Source organism: Coregonus clupeaformis, chromosome 8 (assembly GCF_020615455.1).
Source record: "Coregonus clupeaformis isolate EN_2021a chromosome 8, ASM2061545v1, whole genome shotgun sequence".
NCBI lineage: Eukaryota > Metazoa > Chordata > Actinopteri > Salmoniformes > Salmonidae > Coregonus > Coregonus clupeaformis.
The window spans coordinates 13,713,609-13,730,229 of record NC_059199.1 but is presented as its reverse complement, the minus strand read 5'-3'; the positions used below and the strand labels follow the sequence as shown (position 1 = coordinate 13,730,229).

The 16,621-nt window shown below is 44.1% G+C and overlaps 1 protein-coding gene across 4 annotated transcripts in view; it reads left to right on the top strand.

Annotated features, from left to right (window-relative positions):
* Window positions 1-16,621, top strand: part of LOC121571173 (nuclear factor 1 B-type-like) — an 81,900-nt gene that overhangs the window by 48,169 nt on the left and 17,110 nt on the right. For 3 of the 4 annotated variants that reach the window (XM_041882518.2, XM_045221805.1, XM_045221807.1), the window contains exons 3-6: window positions 6,448-6,486; window positions 7,990-8,058; window positions 10,539-10,659; window positions 11,008-11,126. In XM_041882518.2, the coding sequence (XP_041738452.2) occupies window positions 6,448-6,486; window positions 7,990-8,058; window positions 10,539-10,659; window positions 11,008-11,126 (348 nt within the window). The remainder of the gene's footprint in view (window positions 1-6,447; window positions 6,487-7,989; window positions 8,059-10,538; window positions 10,660-11,007; window positions 11,127-16,621) is intronic. The other variant, XM_045221806.1, reaches the window with a different exon arrangement.

The window sequence follows — 16,621 nt, the reverse complement described above, 5'->3', positions numbered from 1 at the left end:
AGAGAGGGAGAGAGAGAGAGAGAGAAGGTGCGAGAAAGAGAGGGAGAGAGAGAGAAGGAGCGAGAAAGAGAGGGAGAGAGAGAAGGGGTGAGAAAGAGAAAAGGGCAACCAGTGAAGAACAAACATCATTGTAAATACAACCCATATTTATGTTTATTTATTTTCCCATTTGTACTTTAACTATTTGCACATTGTTACAACACTGTATATTTACATAATATGACATTTTAAATGTCTTTATTCTTTTGGAACTTCTGAGTGTAATGTTTACTGTTAATATGTATTATTTATTTCACTTTTGTTTACTATCTACTTCACTTGCTTTGGCAATGTTAAAATACGTTTCCCATGCCAATAAAGCCCTTAAATTGAATTTAATTGAATTGAGAGAGAGCGAGAGAAGGAGCGAGAAAGAGAGGGAGAGAGAGAGAGAGAGAAGGCGAGAAAGAGAGGGTGAGAGAGAGAAGGGGCGAGAAAGAGAGGGAGAGAGTGACAGAGAGAGGGCCACTAAGATGAGAGAAGAAGTGCAACAAAAAAAACAGGAAAAGAGTGGAGGATTGAAAGATACCAGGTTAGATGTAGACAAAGATTTAGAAGTGGATAGGAAAATATATACTATCCAATACAATACTGTTTAGATAAGAATTGATACAGATCCTGATACAGAGAGAGAGATCAATGTAGACAGACAAGAGAAGAGACAGAAGATAAGAGATACTCTTACAGACCCAGAGACAGAGATAAATGTAGCAACATTTGAGAGAGAACTAGGATCTGCTGGTGTTGGAACAGGGCCCACAGTGATGAGGTCATCATGGCTAAGGCGTGAATGATAGAAACCAGGAGCAGAGGAAGACACGGGACAAAGCCTGTTAACACACACACACACACACACACACACACACACACACACACACACACACACACACACACACACACACACACACACACACACACACACACACACACACACACACACATATACACACATACACACACACACACACACACACACACACATATACACACACACATACACACACACACACACACACACACACACACACACACACACACACACACACACACACACACACACACACACACACACACACACACACACACACACACACACACACACACACACACACACACATACACTATGGCTATGCACACCAGGACAGACAGACAGATGGACAGACAGATAGACAGGCAGATGGACAGCTTGCCTACCCCCTTAACGGCTTGCTCCTCAGCCAAAGTCATGCAGAACAGGGTTGGAAAGTGTGGCCATGTCAAATATTTACACTGCACACAGCTGTATTGTTGAAACATTACGGGCTGAGCGGTGCTGTAATTAGGATATATTTCTACGTCTTTCTCTCTCTTTATCTCCTCTCACTCCTCCCTCCCTCCCTCCCTCAGCCGCAGAGATGCATCTTGGCTCGGGACCCATGCCTCTGGCAGCCACAGCTATACATGTGCACAGACCCCGGCTACACCACTCTAAAATGGCTGCCAGACGGCTTCTCTCTTCCCTCTGAAATGTCGACGGTGGTATGCATCTGCAGCGACCGTGTGTGTATGTGAGAGTGTGTGTGCTGTGGGATGTGTGTGTATGTGAGAGTGTGTGTTTGTGGGATCAAATGGGTGCACCGCAGCGAGTGAGAAAGAAAGTTTGTAAAAGTATGTGACTGGTTTAATATACACAGTGAGGTTAAGGGGGATTAGGGTAGGGGGTGGATTTAGGGTTTCTTCTGGGGATGGTATGGGTATCATGCCAAACTAGAATAAGGTGGGTGCAAAAGATTTTCAGAATGTTTATGATATCCAGGCAGGTGACGCATTAGGGCACAGAGAGAGAGAGAGCAAGATAGCGAGAGAGAGAGCAAGAAAGAGAGAGAGAGAGAACAACAATTACACATAATTGCCATAATCATTTGAGTGGTATGATCATTGTGTCAAATCAGAAAGTATGAAACAAACTCAGTACCCAACAATCCCAACCTGTCACTCCTCAGTCCTCCTCACTCCAGTCACAGCCAAGATCCTCAAATCCTCTGTTTAGATTTTCTTTCTCCTCAGGGCCCAGTTTGTTTGTTTAAACAAGTGACAGGGACGGAGAGGTGCCAAGAAATGTTTTTTTTGGGAGCGAGGCTGTGTGTCTCTGGTATGTTGTGTTGTGGTCAGGGCCTTGCCAAACTCTCAGGGCAGAGATCTACCTCACAGACCGAGACCACACTGTTTATTCACGGGTTACTGGTGTTTTATTTGAAGACGAATGGATTGGTCTTGGATTGGTCTCCATTTGGAAGGTTTAATGCACCTTTGGATGCAGAGAGGAGGTACTTTCTGTGTCTTCACCCCCCTTTTAATTTCTGTCTCAGACTTAAATTTACACAGCATACAATTGTACAACACAGGCACACATGCATGAATAACTGGGTTCTTGTGATGTATGTGATGTTTTCCAGCTCTCAGATTATAGAGCTCCCTCATACCTCTGAGTGGGGTTGACAAACAGAAGATGCGATATGCCTGGATCCCACCTCAACTCTTCCAGGTGGCTCCAGTTGGACTGTAGGGAAGCATAGAGAAGATGCTGCTGCTACTTCTGCTGGCTAGCTTCTTTAATTACCATGACCATCTGGTCTTTTGCCTGTTCTCTCACAATGGTCTGTTCCATGTTAGACAAACCACCTCTCACACAATGTCTCCTGCTATACCGCTCCCCACCTCTCTCTCTCTCTCTCTCTCTCTCTCTCTCTCTCTCTCTCTCTCTCTCTCTCTCTCTCTCTCTCTCTCTCTCTCTCTCTCTCTCTCTCTCTCTCTGTCTCTCTCTCTCTGTCTCTGTCTCTGTCTCTGTCTCTCTCTCTGTCTCTCTCTCTGTCTCTCTGTCTCTGTCTCTGTCTCTCTGTCTCTGTCTCTGCTCTCTCTCTCTCTCTCTCTCTCTCTCTCTGTCTCTCTCTCTCTCTCTCTCTCTCTCTCTCTCTCTCTCTCTCTCTCTCTCTCTCTCTCTCTCTCTCTCTCTCTCTCTCTCTCTCTCTCTCTCTCTGTCTCTCTCTCTCTGTCTCTCTCTCTCTGTCTCTCTCTCTCTCTCTGTCTCCCTCCTTGCCTGTCTCTCTGCCTCTCTCTTTCTCTCTCTCCTGGGAGAGGGCAATAGTTGTAACTAGACTGATGGATGTGTCTGAAGGTGGCATGAGGGTGGGAAGTGCCAGGTTGACAGGGAGGAAGAAAGTGGGAGGAGCCTGCCATCACATTACTGTAGGGACGTTGTTCCACACAAAGCCCTAGACTGTGGCATGTAACATACACTGAACAAAAATATAAACGCAACATGCAACAATTTCAAATATTTCACTGAGTTACTCCCCACCCATTGGGGAGCCAGGGACAAGCCAATCAGAATATGTTTTCCCCCACAAAAGTGCTTAATTAAAGACAGAAATACTCCTCAGCACCCCCTGCCCCCCCTCAGACGATCCCGCAGGTGAAGAAGCCGGATTTGGAGGTCCTGAGCTAGCGTGGTTACACGTGGTCTGTGGTTGTGTGGCCGGTTGGACGTACTGCCAAATTCTCTAAAACGACGTTGGAGGCGACTTATGGTAGAGAAATTAACATTACATTTTCTGCCAACAGTTCTGGTGGACATTCCTGCAGTTTTCATGCCAATTGCACGCTCCCTCAAAACTTGAGACATCTGTGGCATTGTGTTGTGTGACAAACTGCACATTTTAGAGTGGCCTTTTATTGTCCCCAGCACAAGGTGCACCTGTGTAATGATCATGCTGTTTAATCAGCTTCTTGATATGCTACACCTGTCAGGTGGATGGGTTAGCTTGGCAAAGGAGAAATGCTGACTAACAGGGATGTAAACAAATTTGTGCACAACATTTGAGAGAAATAAGCTTTTTGTGCGTATGGAACATTTCTGGGATCTTTTATTTCAGCTCATGAAACATGTAACCAACACTTTACATGTTACGTTCATATTTTTGTTCAGTATAGAAATATAATTGTATCTCATTAGAAATTATTTTTATGGTGTGTCAGTTAAATGACAAATGTGCACGCATGATGTGCCTGAGAAGTCAATAGCACCATACTGTTTTTGTTGAAATCATGTGAATTTCTATCCAGAGAGTAAATTATTTTCAGGAAAATGTAGTCTTACAACATAATAAACTAGACAAGCTAACAAACCAGACAAGCTAACAAACTAGCCAGCTTAGGCATCTAAAAAAGAGCATGCTATCAACAACAGACTTCCCTTGTGTCTTCTGTATCCTGTAAAGAGAGCTCAAAGTTGGGACTATTCAGGGTTAAACATAAGGGGTGATTTTTTCTCTTAACGTATGGTGGTGTTGTTCCCACCCTACTTTGTCATTGTTGAGCCGCAGCCAAGAACATTCCGTTTTTGCAGTGCTGTTTAATGGTCAAATTTAGGGGGGGTGGGGAGCGAATAAATCTCTCAACGTTTTTTCTTCACATTTTTTCTCCTCTCTCTCTCTCTCTCTCTCTCTCTCTCTCTCTCTCTCTCTCTCTCTCTCTCTCTCTCCTCTTTTACCTCTGAAATGGAGCTTATGAGAGAGGGAAGTCTCAGCAGCAGGAAAAGGAGTGTTGTTGCAAGGCGAGGCTATCTGAGTTCACCGTCTCCCGCCTCTGGTCCTCACTTCTCTGCATTAAAGGCGTAGATCATATCACAACCCTGTCGTTCTCATTTTGCCTAGCTCATACATGAAGCACAGGAGGAACATGTGGGGGTGGCTGTGGTACAGTAAATCATTATGGAACTCAAGTCAAACACAGCCTAACCATTCACTGTTGTACTGTTTACTGCACTGCTGGAGCTAGGAACACAAGCATTTCGCTACACCCGCAATAACATCTGCTAAATATGTGTATGTGACCAATAACCTTTTATTCGATTAGATTTTTCCCTGTATGGTTGGTTGAAGCGGGGGTTGGTAGAGGGAGGGAAGGGGGGGGTCCTCCTTCTCTTCCATATGTTGTGACATCGATGTCGCCCCACTCTGATAGGCCGATGCTACAGTAGGTTTTGTAGGGAAGAGTGGTGAGGAACTGCTGTTTTGGGGAAATTGAAGCTCTTTGGAGATACTTTTCATCTGTGGACCTATTGTTTATTGTTAATGATATGGTATAATGCCCCCATACTCAACTAGATCACTAGGGTCAATACGGACCACTGGTCCCCCCCCAAAAAACAAAAAAGAACATTCTGGCTTCAACCCTGGTATCATATGAACACATATAAGACATGGAAAAATGTGTAGAATTGCAGGTAATTAGCTTTAAAACAGCAACAACAACAAAAATCTCTGCCCCATGCTAAATGTGTATAATTGCGGGAAATTTGCTTTAAAACTGCAACATTTTCTCTCTGCCAAGAAGAGAGGTTTGAACAGTTTAGGGTTGCATGGGTTGCGAGGTGGAGGTGTGTTACTACGCCGATAAATGACAATATCCATCCGGACCTTTGCCACCTAGGAAATTTGTGTGACCGGACCTTCTCAAATAGTACTTGAGTACCCCTGGACTAGTGTTTATGTTAAAAGCCGGGCGCTTGTGAGCATCGTTTGAATATCTGTTAGTGTTGCGTGACGGTTGGGGGACGATACTCAAATGGCCTCTGGTGGTTGGCGGTGACTAATGAGCACGGCGGCGGCTGAGGAACGCCAGATACCCCAGCTTATCCTCCTCCCAAAGGTGCTGTAAGGTAACAACATCAATCAGAGGAACCACTTGAAGGCTAGGCTAGGCGCTACCTTATGGGGAGAATTCCTGACGTGTTTCAGAGCTTATCCTCCTCCCGTTGCGTGTGCTATGTGCATGCTTCGCCCATGCCCAGGCAGAGCAGGACGAGGCAGAGACACATCATGTTCTCCCTAACCCAAGCCCTGTAAAAAGCCAGCCAGAATCAACAAGTCTTTGTGTACAGGTCAGGATAACACTTTACCTCGTATTTTTAACCTTGTCTCGTTGCCTCTTTCCACCCCAGCTGAGCACCTCTCTTGTTCTGAATACTTTTTACTCTATCAGCGCACATCTGGCTTGGTCTGTCAGGACTGACACCACCGCAGAAATATGACAATGAAGACCTCAGACACAAACTAGGGAAACTGCGGAGTATTCATTATATAATCACCATACTCTGTGTAGGCTCCAGTTGATATTATTGTCTAGGTTTAAATTAAATCTGATCTCTAACAGCACCTTGCTTGTTTTTTTGGGGGGCACCTGTGACATTCAGGGTATTTTGGACATGTCCTTGTAGTAGTGGGTAATTGTATTGCTTTGGCAACACTGGGTGATTTACATTCATGCCAATAAAGCTAATTTGAATTACTTAAATTGATAGAAGAGTGCTGAACTTTAATGACCTTTTCAGGTTCGCAATTGAAGTATGGTTCTATATCTGTGTTACAGACGCACAGCAGTCAGGAAGTCCCAGTAACAACCCTCCAGGTATGTACCTGAACTTGACTGTCACTGTCCTCCAACCTCTGTGCTGTCAGTCATAGCTCTATAGTTCCCAGTCCCCTCTCTGTGCTGTATATAGTATGTCCTCACCTGGTAGAATGATTACTGTGGTATCTGTTTATAGCAGTGCTCTTTGTGTATAAGGTCCATAGCAGAAATATGTATCTTTGTATATACTCTATGCTCTCACCTGGCACATTTAGTTTTAAACCTGGTGTTAACTTCCGCAGATATGCAGACTACACCCATCTGAATGTATGTATGGTATCTCATTATGATGGTGCTGTCAGCTACCTACAATAGTAACTGCATTGGGAAACATGGAGGCTAGACCACTTTATGTGCTCCTCTGTAGTACACTATTGGATGTCTGAGGCTATAGTTATCTTCCTTGCCATGAAGGGTTGGATAGCTGTGCTAAATTGGCTAGCCAGTCTGCTAGCTAGCCAAACAAAATGGCTGCTGTTCCAAATATTCTCCGGCAGCCTGTTGCTGTTCTTATGGACTGACCTTGACTATGTCATCACGGGCCAGGAATGAAAATAGAGAGAGAACGTAATTAGGTCCGTACCTCAAGAGCAGGTTTTGCCTGCCCTGGGTGTGCGTCTCGCTGCCAAGTCAAACACGACATTGAGCCAACGTTGAGCCAATGATTCAGACCCTGGGAGGGCCTCTCTAGCTGCTCTCTCTACAGTGGCAAAGTTCCCTTCCCTTCTCTGGGACGCCCACTGGGTTGTGTTGGGGCATTAGGAGGAAGAAAGTGCATTTAGCTGCCAATCGGAATCTAGACTAACGCCTTCCCCCTATGTAGTTGGCACACCCAATGGTCCTCCTCAGAACGTCAAAGGATGAAATGTCAAAGTCATTTTGGGAGTCAGTGACATGTCTGTCTGTCTGGATGGCTGACAGACTGACAGTAGCCTGGTCCCAGATCTAGTTTGTAGTGCCGGCTCACCATGGTCATTGGCATGACAATTAGATAAACAGCACAAACTGATCTGGGACCAGGCTAGACTGATTGGTTATGAGATTATTTTCTTACATTCTGGCCCCCATACATATTGTACTTCAAAGCCTCCATGTTTCAGTATTTTCAGTATTGGTGGTGTGTTGATATAATAAATATAATATAAGCCATTTAGCTTTTATCCGTGCATACATTTGACGTATGGGTGGCCCCTGGAACTCAAACCCACAATCCTGGTGTTGCAAACGCCATGCTCTACCAACTGAGCTACAGAGAACCACCAGGTGGTGGGCTATAGATGGTGGGTCGATGAAGGATGCTCTGTTTTATTACAAAAATATTTGGTAGAGAATAGTAAGCAGGGAATCAAATAATGATTTATTACTTTATCAACAGCTTAAATCACTATGAATGTAACTTACTGTAAGTTACGAGAACACAAAGCATATGGTTTAATGTTTTCATTGATATATTTATATATTGTATTGATATATTGTCTATCTGTGTTTTTGTTTCTGCAGTTTACTTGGAAGACAGCTTCATCAAATCAGGAGTCTTCAGTGTTTCGGAGCTGGTGCGCGTGTCCAGAAGTAAGTTCAGTACATTCATTATATCATCATTTTACTCATTGTCGATTCAAAAAGAGTGAGCTTTACGGGACACAAGCGGAATATCCAGTCGAGCAAGTCCCCAGCATTAGAACACAGTGTGTGTGTGGCTACAGTACACCGGTGTGTGTGTGTGTGTGTGTGTGTGTGTGTGTGTGTGTATAGACTGCCCTTCTCAAAGACAATGACAGATGTTCTTTCAGGAATCTCTCTCCACAGTTAGCTGAGGACAATGGTTCCCTCAGGCAGGATTTACCTCTACTGCTCAAGTGCTGCTGTGTCCTACACAGTGGTGGAAAAAACAACCAATTATCATACTTGAGTAAAAGTAAAAATACCTTAATAGAAATTGATTTGTAAAAAGAAAAGTAAAAGTAAAAGTCACCTAGTAAAATTCTACTTGAGTAAAAGTCTAAAAGTATTTGGTTTAAAATATACTTAAGTATCAAAAGTAAATGTAATTACTAAAATATACTTAAGTATCAAAAGTAAAAGTAAAAGTATAAATCATTTCAAATTCCTTATATTAAGCAAGCCAGACGGCACAATTGTCTTGTTTTTTAAATTTACAGATAGCCAGAGGCACACTCCAACATTCAGACATAATTTACAAATGAAGCATTTGTGTTTAGTGAGTCCGCCATATCAGGTAGTAGGGATGACCAGGGATGTTCTCATGATAAGTGTGTGAATTTGATTTTTTTTCTGTCCTGCTAAGCATTCAAAGTGTAACGAGTGCTTTTCGGTGTCAGGGAAAATGTGTGGAGTAAAAAGTACAATAGTAGTCAAAAATATAAATAGTCAAGTAAAGTACAGATACCCCAAAAAACTACTTATGTAGTACTTTTATAGTATTTTTACTTAAGTACTTTACACCACTGGTCCTACAACATACAGATTGTAAGGCAGACGCTGAGAGACGAGACGCAAGTACAGGGTGAGGGTTTAATAATAAATAAACATAGAACAAACCAAGACCAGCGTCTGGACATGAGAAACATGACAGTATCAATGCTGACTAGGGAATGAACCTGAAGGAGTGACAGATATAGGGGAGGTAATCAATGACGTGATGGAGTCCAGGTGAATCCCATAATTAAGCGCAGGTGCACGTAACGATGGTGGCATGTGTGCGTAATGATGAGTGTACTGGTGACCTCGAGCTCCGAAGAGGGGGAGCGGGTGTAGACGTGACACGGATATATCCTGTATTCTAACATGCCTGGGGTGCACCAAGAACTTACTGACACTGACATACAACTTATGTTTTCTACTTCATGTTTTTTAAAGGCCCACTTTGTGATTTGTACATCAATTTTTTATATGTTGTTTTTCTGATTACGGTGTAGGCCTTTAAACCAATTGAAACTCAGTCATTGCTGTGATTCTGCAGTTCTTAAATGCAAATTCAAATGAAAGAAAGAAAAAACAGTAACAGGTGTTCTAGTGTCATTGTTATTTTGAGCCGGGCATTGTTTAGATTCAGATGTCAGGGGTCATATTTGCTTCAACACAGTTAAATGACTTGATCGCAGAGTGAGTGGCATGACACACATTACGCTGTGAGAGAGAGAGAGAGAGAGAGAGAGAGAGAGAGAGAGAGAGAGAGAGAGAGAGAGAGAGAGAGAGAGAGAGAGAGAGAGAGAGAGAGAGAGAGAGAGAGAGAGAGAGAGAGAGAGAGAGAGAGAGAGAGAGAGAGAGAGAGAGAGAGAGAGAGAGTCATTGGCAGTGAATTAAAACATGAGTGCCCTTGGGAGAGATGAATGCGCCACAGCCTGGTTAGGGGTAGCGAATGCCAGGGCTGCCGCAGGTTGCCAGTTCCAAGACTGCAATGCTGGGGTTGCCAGTTCTGGGGCTGGAGCTCATGCCAATGGTGAACCTCAGACCACAACAGAGGCCACCACACACTCCAGACTCCCGTCAAGTCCAGACCACCCTACCCACCGCCCTCACGGGGCTTCCTCCGCAAGCGGCAGTTTCAAGAGAGGAAGGAGTGTTTACAGAGTGTCCTGGTAAACAATCAGCTGTCCCCCCTGAAACAATATCCTCCCTCACGGCCATCAACCACAGGGAGAAAAAAAAGTAACATTTCACACAGTGAGATGTGATGGTGGGCTGTGGTACTCGAAGCATATCACACATAAAACAACAATGAAAGTGACCTTCAGTGCACTTATTGATATGTGCTTGACCAATTACAATAGGTAGGACCAATCAGAGGCCTGGTGAGTGTGGCTTAGCTCATGAGTTTGCAGTGTGCTGGTGGAATGCAAACGTTAAATGATGTTCAATCATGTGAGAGGGGATCATGTACACTGAGATCATTTTAATGAAGTTGTGGGCCAAGTTCAAGGTCACTTCACATCAGAAGCCTATCAAAGCTTCAGCAGCCAACCAATCAGCATGCTAGTGACCAGGAAGTAACCAACCTGTACCTCTCTTTTCCTCTCCTTCTTCTCCAGCGCCCATCACCCAGGGGGCAGGGGTGAACTTCTCCATGGCCGACATGCCTAGTCAGCCGTACTACCATGACCTGAACTCCAGCGTGGGCCTCCATCGCTCCCTCTCCTCCCCACCTGGCAGGTCAGTGTACTGCAGGACTCTACCCTGCCCCCTCTGTCTTTGTCCCGCGTCACATGAGAACCTCTCGTCACACATTGACCTCTGAACTTTGAATGAGATGCAGGAGGGGGGAATATAAAACTGATTTCAGTTTAGTGTCTCAGGGGGGTACATTTATAATCTGTCATTTATATTATAGCATTGCTTCCATATTTGGCTGTTTGTTCTAATTCAACTCTGTTTACACTCACACATCTGGACAATACATCATCAGTAAACATATGATACAGGTACTTACAACATCAAGGGCTGTGATAAAGCATTAGAGACACAGGGATGAAAGACTCATCATTTCTCCTCCTTCTTCAGTAAACGGCCCAAGACCCTCAACATAGAGGAGAGTATGGAGACCAGTCCCACTGGCCCTGACTTCTATTCTTCCCCTAGCTCCCCAGCTAGCGGCAGCAGGACCTGGCACGAGAGAGAAGGTGAGAGGGGAGGTGTGTGCGTGACACTGCAGGAGGTTTACAGAAGCTGTACCGGGAATGTTTTTAATAGCAAGGTTCTAGATTCCTAAATCGCAAACGGAATGTTCTCAGAACAGAACACTTTAAGATAATTGGCAAGGCTAGGTTGGGGGAACATAATCCCTAATCCACCAAAAACATTCTAGGAATTATTCAGCATTCTAGGAATTAATAATCAGAGATTATTACTGCAGCTAAGCAAAATCATTCCCTCAGAAATACAATAGAATACAATAAAATTAAATACAATACAATACGATTCAATTCAATACAGATGCCACATTATTCCATATCTGTCCAGACTCGTTGTAGCGCAGAAGAGCCCCCACCATAATCTGTGATGTGTCATGTAGGCTACACACTATACAGTCTCAGGGGACAAGAGTGTCACTCTTCAACTGTCAAGATGTTCCCAATGTTATCGTTGCCTCTTGACTCCACAGCGAGCAGTTACTGTATGTTGATAAAATGATATGGCACCTTGTTCCCTCGATGTGAGCCCAATCCACTTGGCTGAGTAATGACACATGATAACCTGATAGCCTCAGGTCAGACCATAAACACCACCACCGTATTATGCAAAACCTTATTATTACATTGTCACAAAAGGTTACATGCTAAATATATGCAAATACTCTGTCATAAACCAAGCTAAATAGAGTTGGATAGTTTTTTTCCTGCTGTGATTTACAGTAAAACATTCAATGAGCCAAGCTTAAAGGCACAATCAGCAGTCACTACATCCATTTTTTTACTTTTAAATTCATGATATATACCCATTGATTCTTGAAGAATATAACTTATACAGTAGATGTCTCCTTAGCTTAGTTCAACTGTCGTACCCCATCAGAATCCAAAATATAAATTTGTTTTACTACTTTGTAACTGCACATTTTAGAGTGGCCTTTTATTGTCCCCAGCACAAGGTGCACCTCTGCAATGATCATGCTGTTTAATCAGCTTCTTGATATGCCACACCTGTCAGGTGGATGGATTATCTTGGCAAAGGAGAAATGCTCACTAACAGCGATGTACACAAATTTGTGCACAACATCTGAGAGAAATAAGCTTTTTGTGAAAATGTCAGCATGAAACATGGGACCAACACTTTACATGTGGCGTTTATATTCTTGTCAGTGTAGTTTTTTTCCGAATGTTTTCAAAAAACAGGCTGGGTGAGTAACGGAATCCTTTATATAATGAACTCGTAAGAACATCCCCCTGTTGATACAGTAAACTGGTTTGGAGGGTTGTTGAGTTCTCTGATAGTTTGGGGGCTTCCTCATTGCTTCCTGTTTTCTCACCAATCTGAGTGAGAGTTGCAGTGTTGAAGCGATGTGAGTGGGATTTTCAGTGTGGTAGTGATTCTATTGTGGAATGCAGTGTTGCACCAATGAAAGTGAGCATGACAGTCCTGGGTGGCGCAGTGGTCAAAAGCACTGCAGTGCTGAGGCGGTACTACAGCCTGGGGTTCGATCCCGGGAGCCCATAGGATGTTTCACAATTGGCCCAGCACCGTCCAGGGTAGGGGAGCGTTTGGCCGGTGGGGCTTTCCTTGGTTCATCGTGTTCTAGCGACTCCTTTTGACATGGCCGGGCGCCTGCAAGCTGATTCCGTTCGTCAGTCGAATGGTGTTTCCTCCGACACATTGGTGCGGCTGACATCCGGGTTAAGCAAATATTGTGATAAGAAGTAGGCGTCCAGGCGGGTCATGTTTCGGAGGACGCATGACACGACCTTCGCCTCTCCCGAGCCTATTGAGGAGTTGCAGAGATGAGCCAAGGGACCTAATTCGGGGAGAAAACGGGGTAAAGAAAATATGCTTGTGGCCATACCACCTTGAACAGGGTTGGGACGGGAGACAGCCTGGGAATACCAGGTGCCGTAAGCTAAATAAATAATACAAAGCGAGAATGAGGAAATGCTAGTGGGAGTTGTAGCAATTGTGGCTGTGAGCAGACTTGGCAGAGAACTTTATTAATAAACCTGTTGTGTTGTTATGCTGCGAGAGTGAAGGGGGGACGCTAGGGTGAACAGGTGTGTATGTGCGTATCCAGGAACGTGTTTGTGTGTCAGAGAGCGAGAGAGAGAGAGAGAGAGGGGGGGGGGGCAAGAGAGAGAGAGAGGGGGGGGGGAGAGAGAGAGAGAGATTGGCGGGCAGGTGCGGTGGCTCCCGTTTGAACCTGACTCGGATGAGAAGCTAGGTCTCAGAGGAGCTGTCTGACTCAACAGGTGGCAGGCCCAGTTGGCAGGCCATCCCACGCCTAGCCCTGATAACGCCACTATAGTGACAGGCAGCAAGCAGGAGAGAGAGAGAGAGAGGGAGAGGGAGGGCGAGAGAGAGAGAGAGAGAGAGAAAAGGTGTGTGGTGTGTGTGTGTGTGTGATCCTCCAGGGAAGGGTGTATGTCTTATTACCTGGTCTCGTGGTGCAGGGCAGAGCCCGTAACATTTTTAATTAAGCCCTCACGGTCCCGTGTTTCCGAATTGTTCACCCCTAACAAACACACACACACACACACACACTCCCCTTAAGCCCTAAAGTTGAAGGGAGAGGGACGCCTCTCGTCTCACTACACTATGACAGATAAACGCTTAGGGTACAGAAGGTTCCAACATCCAACGGCGTTATGTTTTTTTCCCCTCGCTTCTTTAAACAAGCCTTCTTTGGGATTTTAGCTTGTTTTTTCCCTTCCTTCTTATGCTGTTTTCCCAGCTAACACATAACGTTATGAGAGCCATTTGTTTCTTAGAACTTGGTGAGATTGTGGTTGTCCTATGGTGATTTTGCATACAACCTTCCCACAACTTTCTGGGAATGGTGCAGGATACCCAGCTAGCACATAACGTTCTAAGAACCATACGTTCCACAGGGATGCTGGCCAATGTTGACGCCAATGCTTCCCACAGTTGTGTCAAGTTGGCCACCTTTGGGTGGTGGACCATTCTTGATACACACGAGAAACTGTTGAGCGTGGAAAAACCCAGCAGCGTTGCAGTTCTTGACACACTCAAACCGTTGCGCCTGGCACCTACTACCATACCCCGTTCAAAGGCACTTAAATCTTTTGTCTTGCCCATTCACCCTCTGAATGGCACACACGCAATCCATGTCTCAATTGTCTCAAGGCTTAAAAATCCTTCTTTAACCGGTCTCCTCCCCTTCATCTACACTGATTGAGGTGGATTTAACAAGTGACATCAATAAGGAATAATAGCTTTCACCTGGATTCACCTGATCAGTCTATGTCATGTACACACAGTGTATGTATCTTTGGTTGGAATTTCAGTACTTCAGCATAATGTTTCCTACAGGTTTCCTCATGGTTCTACTTAAAGTCATGTTCTCAGAATGTTCAGAGAACGTTAAGAAACAATGTTCTTCTGTGGGAATTTCAGTACCTCAACATAACGTTTTCTGCAGGTTTCCTTATGGTTCTATTCTCAGAACATTAAGAAAACGTTCCATCAAAAACACAAGAAAACATTACTAATGTTCTAAGAACGTTCTTAGAATGTTATTTAAAAACATCTACATACTGTTTTCAGCGTAAACAAAACTTGCTCTATCCTCTATCTTGTTAAGTGTGTTCAGGTGTGTTGGCCGCGGCCAATAAATTAATAATTATCGGTTTATTATTATTATTATTATTATTATTATTATTATTATTATTATTATTATTATTATTAATTAATAACCTTCTCAGAACATTAATAAAATCTCCTAAGAAAACTTCAGGGAACCATAGTAAAACGTTTTCAGAACCTCCTTGCAACCTAAAAATGTACGTTACCAGAACAGGCTACATTTCAGTTTTACCGGTCAGAAAACGTATGGCTTCGTTCCTAGAACCAATGGGAAACCAAAAACGTACGTTCCCACAACTTCCAAGGAACCAAATGTGCTAGCTGGTTTGTGTTTATACCTTACAGTATCGGGTGAACACATGCTGATATGTTACGGCTAGGGAGAAGAGGAGAGGGCAGGAAATTCACGAGAGAACGATTACTTTGTAAAGAGGGAATAAAAAAAGAAGCGGATTGATATTAAACCCATATGAGGCCATCCAAAGTGCCAAATGGTCATTTCTTTTACATGGCTAGTCCGGCGAAACCCTTTTACACTGCAAGGAATAGGTGTAATTCTGTCATATTTTTTGTCCTCTAAAGTAAACTCTATGAAATGGCTTTCACTTTTACTGTACAGTTGTCCTCATGTTGTGGAGTTATGTACGCCTAGCTGCTCCCCTTACATATTTTTGGCCACTGCACTCAAATCCTCACTCAGCGACTGGTTTGATGACAAACAGCTGTTTGCACTGAAGTAGTTATCAGTTCTTCATATCTAATGCTCCGATGAAATCTGCAGTCTTTACTTAATTCTGGCTCCTCACACTAACCCGGTGGTGTATTTAACTGCTAGATACACATAGATTCATGGCCCCTTCGTCAGTCTGGGACACCCTGGCCTGAGCACGCCCTGGCTTACTCTCTAATTTGTAGGAGTGGATCACGAGATAACGCTAACAGAGTGAAATCATTTTGACATGTCAAAATAAGTTGTTCTAGGTGAATTGTAGGATTTTATATTGGTCAGTTCCCAGACCAGAGGGACTTTTCTTTCCAATTCCATCCCTGCTCATTTTGAGCAGTTGCAACACAATAACTGTTTACAATTCTGTTGATGTTGTTTTAAATCATAGGAATTTCTCCATAAATGTCCATTGTGTAATTATGTCAATTTAGGAAAGGTCAAGAATATATTTTTGAGAATGTTACACCACATAAGAACAAGTCAAAACCATAGTACAATAGCCTAAAATTATTTGGACTTGTCTGAGGAATTGCTCATGTTGATAAAAACGCTATAATGACTAAAGCTGCTTCCTTTACAAATCCCCTGGATTTCTGAAACCTTTGTCCTTCTCCTGGTTTGGGATGAGTCACCTTTCCCTCTTCAGGTGGATTCTTCTCTATTGTTGGAACAGAGAGGGACTAGAGCGCTAATCTTGTGGGAATGCCTGGAGGGAGGGAGGGAGGGAGGGAGGGAGAGAGAGAGAGAGAGAGAGAGAGAGAGAGAGAGAGAGAGAGAGAGAGAGAGAGAGAGAGAGAGAGAGAGAGAGAGAGAGAGAGAGAGAGAGAGAGAGAGAGAGAGAGAGAGAGAGAGAGAGAGAGAGAGAGAGGGGGAGGGAGGGTGCGAGAGAGAGAGAGAGAGAGAGAGAGGGCGAGAGAGAGAGAGAGAGAGAGAGAGAGAGGGCGAGAGAGCGAGAGAGAGACAGAGAGAGAGAGAGAGAGAGAGAGAGAGCGAGAGAGAGAGAGAGAGAGAGAGAGAGAGCGAGAGAGAGAGCGAGAGAGAATCTATGCATGTAATTAGGGAGTAGGAGACACATGGTCTGAGGTCTGAGACGTGGGAATATAAAGGTCTTGTGACAGGTCCTGGGACAATAGGTCCTGGGAG